At 39.3% G+C, this 12,562-nt stretch overlaps 1 protein-coding gene across 2 annotated transcripts; it reads left to right on the top strand.

Annotated features, from left to right (window-relative positions):
• On the top strand, positions 1 to 10,066 carry mmaa (metabolism of cobalamin associated A). 2 transcript variants are annotated; one of them, XM_061730704.1, is made up of 7 exons: positions 1 to 66; positions 1,678 to 2,108; positions 3,664 to 3,786; positions 3,973 to 4,143; positions 5,034 to 5,119; positions 6,287 to 6,436; positions 9,078 to 10,066. In XM_061730704.1, exons 2-7 carry the CDS (start codon positions 1,688 to 1,690, stop codon positions 9,363 to 9,365), a joined length of 1,239 nt encoding a protein of 412 aa, XP_061586688.1. In that variant the 5' UTR covers positions 1 to 66; positions 1,678 to 1,687; the 3' UTR covers positions 9,366 to 10,066. The 2 variants fall into 2 exon arrangements, with proteins under 2 accessions (XP_061586688.1, XP_061586697.1); XM_061730713.1 differs by having other exon boundaries at positions 5 to 60.
• Positions 10,067 to 12,562: the final 2,496 nt, after the last annotated feature.

Below are 12,562 nucleotides of genomic sequence, written 5' to 3' on the forward strand. Positions count from 1 at the left end.
TGAATGCCTGAAGCAGCTGCTGCCATGTAATCTGCAGCAGCTCTGTGCAGCAGGTTCGAGGTCAGAGTGAGTTTGCTTCTGTCTAAACTTTTAACTACAGTTTTATATCACTGTTTAAACTCAGCAACTCGCGGACTAAAGGAAGAAAAAGCGCTCCCCGAGTTTGCGATGGTTAAATGTTACTGTTAAAACAGCACAATCTGCACTGACTCCAGCTGACTTGATTGAGATGATTTTAGATGTATTTATTCAGCACAGTATAAAAACAGAACAAGTAACATACAAATGTAAAAAAGAGATTGGTAATGTGCTCGGCTGAGGCAAAAAGCCCAAGGGGCTTATACGAGGCCTCTACTTATGTAAAATACAGCAAAAGATTGTACAAAGATTTAAAATATACAGAATACATGATTGCAGTCCAAAAACAAAGCCAAAGAAAATAAACAGCAGCATGAATAGAATACATGGTATCTACATGATTAAAGAAAAAATAACAAATCTAGAAATATCATTATGTAATCTGATCAATTAAATGTGTCCCGAGTTTACAGGACTGTCTCAGAAAATTAGAATATTGTGATAAAGTTCTTTATTTTCTGTAATGCAATTTAAAAAAAAAAAAAAAAAAAAAAAAAAAAATGTCATACATTCTGGATTCATTAAAAATCAACTGAAATATTGCAAGCCTTTTATTATTTTAATATAGCTGATTATGGCTTACAGTTTAAGATTAAGATTCCCAGAATATTCTAATTTTTTGAGATAGGATATTTGAGTTTTCTTAAGCTGTAAACCATGATCAGCAATATTAAAATAATAATAAAAATAATAATACAAATTAAATAATAATAAAATATTTCAGTTGATTTGTAATGAATCCAGAATGTATGACATTTTTGTTTTTGTAATTGCATTACAAAAAATCACAATATTCTAATTTTCTGAGACAGTCCTGTATGTTTAAAATGATTGAATGAAGTAGAGGTAGACGAGATTGCTGTATAGCTGTTCCATAACTGGGCTCCCCTGTATCTGATGGAGAACTGACACAAACCAGTACGGAACTTCGGGAGATTTAAATGATTAACCTGTCTTGTATTAAAATGCTGCATATCACTGTTGAACTGAAAAAAATCTTTACATGGCAAAGAAAATGAAACTGGCAGGAACAATACTTTGAAAATAAAATTGCAGGTTTGATATGTATTTAACTTAAAGATGGGTAAAATATTGAGTTGTTTGAAAAGAGGGGCAGAATGAGCAGACCAGATTACTGTGTGTGGCAATCCTGCATCATATGAAGTTTATAAAGATGTGTGTTGTAGGTAGCTCCCCAAATAATATTACAGTAAATGAGATATGGATATATCAAGCTATAATAAACAGTTGGGAGACAATTTTCATTCACCAAACTATGGAATTTGCCAATAATACCAATAGATTTAGATATTTTTTTACAGAAATTATGTGGTTTTTCCAGCTTAAACTTTCATGGACTTTCATTACACCAAGGAAGGTTGCTGATGTAACCTGAGTGAACAGACCGGTGTTAGATTTACAATATATTTAATTTTTTGATGTAAATATAATCAAATTTGAATTTTTTATAGGTTAACTTTGGTGTTCTCTTTTTAAATAAAGCTCATGACTATTCTTTTTTTTATTTTATTTCACTAGCTAGTTCCACATGTGCCACAACATGAGGCGGTTTGGTTTCTGTCTCCTCCGCCCCTTCCCCGGTTCCCCACTGAGTGTCCGGGGAGCCTGCAGATCCTCCGGCCTCCAACCGCGGGTTCTCCCCGGGCCCCTCACCGGGCCCCTCACCCGCCACCACAGCAGCATCCCGGGTCACCGCTGGAGGGGCCTGAGCAGCACCGCTGTCCCCCAGCACATCCAGGACCTGAGCGGGCCTGAGCAGAGGCTGCTGGATAAACTGTACGATGGGCTGATCTCGGGCCAGAGAGCGTCCCTGGCGGAGTCCATCACTCTGGTGGAGACGCAGCATCCCAGGAAGAAGGAGCTGGCTCAGGTGCTGCTGCAGAGGGTGCTGGCGCACAGGAGGGAGCAGGAGGGACGTCGTGGGGGGAAACCACTGGCCTTCAGAGTAGGTGTGTGCTTAAGATCATACCTGTCAAGTTTTGGCTTTTAAATATACGGGAAATTTTCCGCCAACCGAGATCCAGTATCTTACATTTTAAAACACTTACAAACTACAATTATGTGCTCAGAATATGATAAGTCTTCCTTTGTCAACTGAAATTCTGTGGACATTCCTATAATAGAGCCTAAATGAAACCACAAAAGTGGATTAAAGCACATTTATTTATTTTAAATATTTTCAGTTAATATACATATTAATTGTCTTCAAGTGAAACATTTACATTTTCTTTTAAGTTGTCATTTTCACTCATGTGGCTCTCTGGCATTCACTGACTGATGACACAGACGCATGTTTCTGTATCTCCTCTTTAGGAAAGTAAATTTGTTTTCCTATTTTTAGAGATATTTACACCACGTCTTCTTTTTTGTGAGATATGTCTTCTCTCGTTACATCCATCCGTCTCTGATTTGTTGTTCCGAGTTTGCTCCCGTTGTCGCCACTAACTAACTAACTAACTAGCTAGTGACAATCCAGTTTGCATTTTAAAAATTATTATATTATAAAACTGGAAATTTACAGGAAAATACTAATACGGGGGTACGGCGGGAAATAGGGGTAAATTACGATGGTTTCCCGGCCAAAACGGGAGACTTGAAAGGTGGAAGATAAGATAAGATGGAGATGTGTTCTGAACTGAAAATGTAGTTGTAAACTCTGATGGTGCGTGTAAATGTAAGATAAGATAAGATAATCCTTTAATAGTCTCACAGAGGGGAAATTTATAGTTTACAGCAGCAAAGGGGATAGTGCAAAAACAAGAGGCATCAATAGAAAAATAGTAGTAACACAGTAATAATAACACACTATAAACAGTAAACTGGTATAAACAATGATAATAATAAATGTGTAACTCTCATCAGGATCATGATGAGAGTCTGGAAATATGAGCACATAACACCCGTTCTCCACTCACTCCACTGGCTCCCTGTCTCAACCCAGATTCAATACAAAGTCCTACTCCTCACCCATAAGTGCATAAATGGACATGCACCTCTGTACCTACAATAACTCATGACTCCCCAAACCTTTACTTGCACCCTCAGATCTACAAACTGCTCACTCCTCCGGGTTCCAAACACCAAGCTCCGCACCGTGGGCGACTGGGCCTTCTGCTCAGTAGCTTATGGAACCGTTTCCCTGACCATCTAAGAGCAGCACGGACACTGGACTCTTTTAAGACTGGCCTAAAAACCTTTTTATTCATGAAGGGGTTCTTAAGTTGAGTTTTATGACTTATTATTGTTAGTTTTAACTATGTACTGGCTCTGTGGCACTCTGAGATTTTTGGATGAAGAGTGCCTTACAAATAGATTGCTTTATTATTATTATTATTATTATTATTATTATTGTTATTATTATTATTATTAACAACCTCTCGTCAGGAGCGGGGTAAGCAGTTCAGTCCTCCGGTTTGTGCATTTTAACTTTTAAAGGCCTGTAGTATAGTGGTTCATCTCAAACATTGTGTATATACATTCTCAGGGTCTCCTCCTCTCTCTCAGGTCTCTCTGGTCCCCCAGGAGCTGGAAAGTCGTCCTTCATCGAGGTAGCGGGAAAGATGTTGACAGGACGTGGGCATAAAGTGGCAGTACTGGCTGTTGACCCATCTTCCTGCACTACGGGGGGTAAATATAATATAGAAGAACACTTATCATATGCTTTAGAAGGTACATAAATATAAATGCACTATTGTAAGATTGTAGGTGTTCAGATCCACTTTTGACTTTATTTTCTTTGATTTGTTCCAAGTACGAGTAGCATTTCACATTGAAGTCATGCATCAAACTGGCTGATCGTTCCCCTTGACGCAGGGTCTCTGCTGGGTGACAAGACTCGTATGACTGAGCTCTCCAGAGATATGAACGCCTACATCAGGCCATCCCCGGCCTCGGGAACACTCGGTGGCGTCACCAGAACAACCAATGAGGCCATCGTTCTCTGTGAGGGGGCAGGATATGACATCGTCCTCGTGGAGACTGTAGGTAAGAAACCGTCAGTTACAGGTAAACTAGTAAAGTTACATCTCAAATTACAGTATTATATTTTATTTACCTTGACATATCCTCTATTTTGTTTCTTTCTGAAGTTAAATGTGTCATGGTGGTTGTTTCAGACAACTTTAGTACCGGTACATTACATTTTCTTTTTGTTAATCATGTGGCCACATATTTTTTTGCAAATTGCAAAATTAAGGAAGTTTATGGCCTCTGCTTCTGACACTTGCTAAGTACTGATCCAGTTCTGTGGAAGCAGAGGACTCTATCTACACCGACACTAAAGTGGAATGAGATGTTTACCTCTTGTCAGACGGTTAAATACGCCCTCGTCTCCTGTGCTAACATTAATTGCCATTTTGCTGCAAACCCATACTCAACTCTCACTCAGAACTACTTGATGTTGTTTTGGTTCCTAACAGAAGTTTACACTCCCGATCATCCAATGATAACCTTAGGGTTGTTTTAATCTGATTAAACTTGAACGTGATTGCTCTATAAGGAGTTAAGGGTAACTGTCAGTGCACACTTTTGGTTTTTGCTAACACAGTTTGGTCAGTGAGATAATCTAATCTGCTCATCTGGTACCGGCTTTAAGTTTCAGGGATAACGTTTGTTCTGTACGAGGAATGTGACATTTTTCAAAGCTTGTTATTCAAAGGCACTTTGATTTTCTAAGTTAATGTTACTGAGGGCAGTATGTTCAAATGTGCACTCTAATGTCATGGATTTAGTTTTAAATTGACTTTAGATTACTGTGGGAAGTGGACCGTTTATTTATTGTTATTTTGGAGCGAGTTTCATATTTTCCAGCCTATTTTTTTCCCCCAGATATCAGCACTGGGGATTAAGATATTAATATTCTGTTGTTTTTCCAGGTGTTGGTCAGTCTGAGTTTGCAGTGGCGGACATGGTTGACATGTTTGTGCTTCTTATCCCGCCAGCAGGGGGCGATGAACTCCAAGTAAGTGTGAGACTGCAGCCGCACTCAACCCTTTAATATCATGTCTCTTAGAAACTGGAGCAAAGTTGGTAAAATTCTCAAGTCATTTAAAAAAAAAAGTGAGAAGTCTCAACACTAGTTTTATAACTACAATAACATGGAAGACATTCACGTCTCCCCAGCATGGACCAGATGATAAGATGGTTTCTTGTTTGGACTCTAGTCAGGTGACATACAAATACATTATATTACATTAAATTACACTTGACCAGGTCCCAGTTTTTACTTTCTATGGAAAATGTTGTGTGATTTTAGGTGGTGTGTTTTTGATTGTTGGTGTACAGCAAGATTGCTCCTCTGCTATGATGCTGCACGCTGGGAGTCATTTTGTTATCTGGTATTTCTGTAAAGCCGTAGGTGCTCATAGCTACACCAGTAAACCTCCTTTGATGTTCATTGTTTTGCTGTCATTTCCCATGATGTCGCTACGCGTCCACCCTTTAATGCTTTACCATGGGAGAAAATTTAAATTTGTTCTCATCTGACCAAAGAATGTGATTCCAACACTCACAAAACCAAAAATGTTTTTATGGCACTCAATCTATGATATTGTCATATGTATTTATCTTCATGCATGTCACTGAAGCTCTGATTTCAACTCTCAACCCATGAGTTTTTATTTGTAGTAATTTGTATGACTGTTTTTTGGGCTAGTTTGTGCATGTAGATCTGAAAGATGCCCCAGCCCCAATGAATCTTATTGTGCTTCATTCTGTACCAGCTGATTACTGCTACCACCGTATCTTGTTAAACTTTAATTTGATTGCATATCCTCCTGTATCCTTTACCATCATTTAATTCCTTTTTCACTTTTTGCTTCAACATATATTCAAAATAAGCATTTATTACCTCCATAGCTATTAATATTTTTTAGTTATGGCACAACAAGATTCCTAAGTGTTATATTTTATTACATATTTGAACCAGGCAGGAGGTGTCATCACTGCTAAAGGGAAAGAAATATTTAATAGGTTCGTACAAGTGAAGTAACAGCTGGGAAACAAGAGCATCCTTCCATCACTCTGTACACAGATCCCTAAAGAAGATTAGATGTCTAGACATCAGATCTATTTAAAGTGCAATGAACATTTAATGACCCTCCTCTCTAATGCCAAAATCTCTGTGCAGGGTATCAAGAGGGGGATCATTGAGAGGGCTGACTTGGTGGTGGTAACAAAGTCAGATGGAGACTTGCTGGTGCCGGCCAGGAGGATCCAGGCGGAATACACCAGCGCACTTAAGCTGCTCAGGAGAAAGTCCAAGTCCTGGAACCCTAAGGTGTGTGCGCGAGAGAGTACGATGACGACTGCATGCACGCGTGTTCGGACAAAACGGTTTTTTTTTTTTATGATTAGCATTTTTATGTAAAGACAAACTACAATGTATAACCCTTGAATCATGTCAAACGGCTCAAACTACTGCGCAACAAACTGGTCGAAATGACACTTGTTGTTTTATTCTCTAAATAATCACCTTTGCCTCCTCTGCAGTTCTGTTGAGGACATTTGTTTCTGTTCTGTTTTTTAGGTGTTAAATTCCTGCCCTGAAATGGGCCAAATTCTCAAAACACTGCTGATAGGAAAGCTGAAGTAAAGTAACAGTCCTGCAGATGTTCATAGACTAGTTCAAATCATGTTATTCCTCGTTTACACATTTGCTTGATGAGCCTTCGGCTTCACCGTCAGTCCGTAAGTCTTGAGTTTTTAGTCTAATGTTGAGAATCGTCTCTGATATGGGGAACATTTCAGTGATGTTCAAAAGTTAATTTTGACTTGTTTTAATGACAAATTTCAGTGACAACCTGCTCGTCTAATGCATAAAAAAAAGGAACTTGAAATCCCCCTTTTACAGCTGGCAGAAACAGAAAAATAAATGAATAAAAAAAAGAAAATGAGTAAAGATCTCTTAGTTGGGATGCAAAACAGACAAAGTATTGGTTTCAAAAAGGATGTGAAGTATGAAACTGCTTATGATCATTTGCTGTTCACAGGAAAGCAAAAAGGCAAAATCTCATCTGAGGTACAGCAAATGTTTGATAATTTAGAGTGAAATGTAGGTGTAGATGGAGATGGGACGCTGGATAGAGGTGAATGAAATAGCGTCCAAACTTGGTGGTTCCCTAGTGGGGGGGTGTGTGCGCCGTTCAACCTGCTGGGTAGTTGTAGGAATGCTGTGTCTCCAGACATGCCGTCCCACTGAGAGGACAGCTGAACCGGGAGGAGGCAGAGGGGAGGAGATCATTCTGATGATCATCCTGGTATCATGACTTCTGTTCTGCAGTGTCTCCCTCCTCCTTGCATGCCCCCCCCCCCGGTCTGGCCTTCATTTGTTTTCTCAGGCCTGCGCAGCATCTGCCTACTCGGCGAGCTGCCAGGAAACGCCCCCAACCTCCACGGTGGAGGCTCCACCCCCACCTGTGAATTTTTAGATGCCATGTGACCGAAAAAATAAATAGAAAATGTAGTTTTACTCTTGCTTTACGAACTTGTTTGAAACTATAAGTAGGAGTAACAAATTAAAATAGTTTCATCTAGTGTCACCAAACTCAAGGGATCCAGAAGATAAGTGGTTTATTAGGGGTCCATTGTACAAACTTAATGTCAAAGGTTGATTTTACCATCATATACACAGCCAAGAACCACAGCGCTTCACATTTGTATGGACGGTGATCCGCTGTGACGGCTTGGAAAAAAAGGGAAAATACTTTTCTAAACACTAGATTTTCTGCTGTGAGACACTCGCTAATTTTCCATTTTTAAGGAAAAGTTACAAGTAACAAAGCATATGACTCAGCTTTTGAGGATGTAGTATAAAAATAAAAAGTCTGTGTGTGTGTGCCTTTGTGCAGCAGAATTTAGTCAGTTTCTCTAGCGTATTCCCACATTCAGTGCTAGATGTGTTTCAAAGTCGCTTGATTGGCAACATTGAGGAGGAATTGTAAACCAGCGGCAGCTCGCCTTGTTTCTGACATGAACTTAAAAAAAGACTGTCGAGACCAAAGATTAATGATCAATAAACTTAAAAACACCTAAATTATAAATCCACAAAACATCAAAGATGAAAAATCAATAGATGAATTGATTACTCGAGTGTCGTGTCAATAATAAAGAAAGCATTTATAACCTATAAAAATAAACCTTACCAAGAAAATTATCTTTTTTTTAGATATAAGGTTGTCTCCAAAAGTTATTTCAAAGCTGATATACATTTTTTCCTTTTTAACTAATCTCCTTGATAAGAGACGTCCCTTTCTCACGCTTTGTTACAGTAAAATAACTGCCAAATGTTCTCTTATTATGTTAAAACTGGGTTTAATGCACTCTAAAGCATATTATCTCAGCTGTTGGTTGTCATAGCGGATGATGGACATTATTCAGCTCTGGCATTTTAAAAACCACTGGCGGGGGAGAAAAAGCACTTAAGCTCCAATAAACAAACAGAAAAAAAGTCTTAAACAATCCAATCCAATGTATGGATCAATAGAAGAGTCGGCTGCAAAAGAAGAAGTGCGTATCAGCAGAATTTTTCATTTTTATATAAACGTATTGTCATTTCATAGACAGCAGCACGTCCAGATGGAGGGAGACTAAAGGAAGGAAGCTGCCACCAAACTGAGGATTCAGCTTTTTGTTGGGATCTTTTCAACCATTAATTTTATTTGGCTTGCAGTCATTTTTTTTTTAAATATTATGTCTGATTTTTTTTTTTATGATTTTTTTTTTTCCCAATACATCTGAGTGAGAGAACTAATGTCTGATAGCTTTTTTCTTTGCAAAGGTAGTTTAAAAGTCCCTTAAATGAGGACCAGAAGGCCGATTGCTGATGCAAAGTCATTCTCATCCTCGCTGGATTTTCCCGTCACAGGTTTTAAACTGTTATATACATTCCTCCTCACACACCTCCTGACCTCCATCCTTAGGTGGTGCATGCTTCCTCACACACCTCTGAGGGCATCCCAGAAGTCTGGGCCAAGATGGAGTCGTATAGGGACGCCATGCTGACCAGCGGTGAACTGCAGGGCCGGCGGAGAGACCAACAGAGAGTCTGGATGTGGAGCCTGATCCAGGAAAGCGTCCTCTGCCACTTCCAAACCCACCCGAGCGTCAGGGAGGCTCTGCCCGGCCTGGAGGAGAGGGTCACCAAGGGCGTCATCTCTCCTGGACTGGCTGCCGACCTGCTCCTCAAAGCCTTCTCTGCATCGTCGTGATGGTCGGGAACTGCATTTAGTTTTTTAAAAGGCAGATCAGTGCCTCGTCAATATAATAAGCGCACCTCTGGGACAGTGAAAGCAATCCAGAGTGAGCGTATATGACCCTGACTTTGTGGTTTTGCACAAAAAAAAGCAAAAAAAAAAAGTTCCTTTGACAGTAAATGTGAAATAACTGAACTAGAAGTTACTTAAAAGAAGATTTCCAGAACACGAGAAAAGGTGATAGCTGGTAGTCGTAATTTCTCATTAACTGCTAAAAACCAAAAAGGAACTTTTTTTTTTATCTTGTGAAACCTCCGTTATCAGTGGACTTTTTTCACGCAGATCCCTGGTCTCACAGGAACACTACACACCCTCACTGGGATCAGTTGAGATGTATTTCTGAGGTCGCGTTGTTTCAGTGGAAGAACGGTTGGTTCATGAACACTCTCTTTTACAAATTTGCCAACTTCCTCTTCAACATAACACTGTTTTATGAATCAAGAGGATCAGGTTCATAATTGGGGTTTGATGCGTCTCTTGCTTCTGTTGCTGAACTGCCGTGAACACATCTTTTTTTATTACTCCTGAAAAGCAACAGAAAGAAATGGTTTTTAAATAGATTACTTTGCTTCTGGGTGGAATTAAATTAAAAAGTGATGTGAATCGTAAATGTATTAGTGAATAACATTAAATCTGTCGGCACAGGTGGGCAAGAATTTCTCTCCTCTCATTGTTTGCTCAAGATATGAAAAACAAGGACTGATTAATGTTTCCTCAACCAATAATTGTCCTGTGATTTGGCAGAGATTTGATTACATTTATTTCCCTCGTCTGTGGAGCCAGACATATCTGCTTTAGGTCTCCTCTGAACGAGTCGGCCGCTCGGTCACTGCTTATTCAAAACCCTTTTTACACCATTAACATTGAATTAATAAAGCAGAGTATTCCTGGACAGCAGCTGAGGCCTGAAGACGAGGAGATGCATCCATAACTTCTGTGCAGCTGCTGATTCGTATGAAGAGGTGAGCGGCTCCAGTGAAGACGGTAACTGCAGCTCAAGAGCTCTTTTTGTCGGGAAAACCACATAAACTAGGACTGCAGCTACAACAATAAGTTTGAAGATAAAACCGTCCAGGAGGCTCCAAAACAGAAGGATGCTGCACAGAATTGGTAAATACTAGAATTTGGTGGCAGAAGTGAGTTAAATCAGCGTATATATCAATGTTCAATCTCACCCTTTCAGTCTTTGTGTCTTCAGTAACTATAGTGAACTGGCCCCAAACAACATAACAGATAGTAATGAGCCAACCAGTAAAAACATTTGTGAACCTTATAAGCAGGTTGACTGGAATCTGAGTCAAAATTGTTTATAAAGCTGTGGTTACATTTTATGATGAGGCCTGGAGCACGAAAAAGGCTTTTATTGTAGAATAAAATAATACAGCGCTAAAGATTGTGTTTGACAGGACATATGATGATGCTGAAGAGCCCCTGTTAGGTAATCTTCTGTTTACTGAGTTGTACACATGCGTACTTGAGGAATATACTTGTATTTTATCAAAGATCTCAGTGCAGTTAAGGGAACTGAAGGGAGATCTTCATAAAACTACAGCTCAAGAGAATAATGTGGGGTCATTTATTTTGTTGTTAAAAAGCACAACAATACACGCTCTGTCACTGCACATGGTTCAGGTATTTATGCAGCTCAGTGCCATCTGTCATTTAGCCAGAAGTGCAAAAGCAATTTGTGTTACTTTGAGTATAATTACAGTGCACATCATACTGTCTGCATGTGGGCTTAGATGTGCAGGTACGGCAGTGCAGGCACAGTGGCCTCACAGCAGGACGATTCCTGGTTTGCAACATTTAGTTGTTCAACTGTAAGTTGCTTAATATAAATTTGCTTATATGTTGTGCATGAATTTAGAAAAAAAAAACATTTGAAATTTGCAGCGTAGTGTTTTAGGAAGGTGAGACGGGAATCAAGTCTGTGGGTCCAGGTGACCAGCGTCCTTGATCATGTGATCTCTGCAGATGTGTCACTCTGTGGACAGTTTTAGAATAGCTACTTCTGCCTCCTATTTGGCTCCATCTGCCCCTTTGTTTAAAAAATTAAATTTATTATCCATCTATGATATTAACATACTCCAATCATGTGCTTTCATTTACAAATGCACTTATCTTGCAAATAGGCTTCCAAGTACTTTCAAAGATTTTTTTAAGACCAATTCGCAAATTCATAACTATAATACCAGACAATTTGAGGATCTCCATTCTTCATTCAGTCGTACCAATAGCACTCAGTTCTCCATCAAAGACAGAGGTGCCTCACTCTGGAACTCTCATATACTTATCGCAAAATCTTCACTGTCTATTAATAGTTTTAAACAGAGATTGAAGACCAGCCTTATTGACCAAGCGTCTAGAAGTGCTTCCACTTAATGTGGACTCACTTCTGCACGTGCACACCGAGGAATTGTCTGTTTATATCCATCTTTTTTGAACGCTGTTTTTTTTTGTTTTTTGTTTTTTTTTGTTTTTTGTTCTTGCTATTAGTTCAATACAATCTATTTTTCCTGGTGAGAACTTTGAATAAGCCCATTTAGGGCTTCCTTTCTCACCTGCACATATTTTCATGTTTTTTTTATGTTTATTTAAACTTTTGTACCGTTTTTTTATGTTGTGCAAATAAACAAAACAAAACAAAACAAAACAGTTTTCAATAGTAGGTGGAGGAAGGTTGTCCGGCCATGATGATGGTTCTTCTGAGTCTGAGGTAAACGGTAGCTTTTCTTAGGTGAGCTGTTTTGATCTGGGTGGAGACTCTTAGAAATGTGCACCAACAAGAACTTGAGGCTGGAGACATTAGCTTTTATTAATACATTTCTCTAACTTAAAGGGAATGTCATGTATGGCATGTAATATCTATTTTAAACAGGCCTTGGATGTCTTACAAACAAGCTTTTGATTGTTTTTTCTAAATAAATTAGAAATTCAGCCTCTAAACTATGTCTTTATCTTCCCATTCCCTAACCTCATTATCTATGAGGGATTCTGAGTGGGCGGGGAGGCTATGATAATGAGGCTCTGTGCTGATTGGCTGCCTGAATGACGTGTAGCAGGGGAGGGCACAAAGCATCGCTCCGGGCTGAAGAGCAGCTGGCTGCGTACACTATTAAACCGTGTCCTAACTGCATGCGATGCGAGCGAGC

Source organism: Cololabis saira, chromosome 1 (genome assembly GCF_033807715.1).
Source record: "Cololabis saira isolate AMF1-May2022 chromosome 1, fColSai1.1, whole genome shotgun sequence".
Classification (NCBI taxonomy): Eukaryota; Metazoa; Chordata; class Actinopteri; order Beloniformes; family Belonidae; genus Cololabis; species Cololabis saira.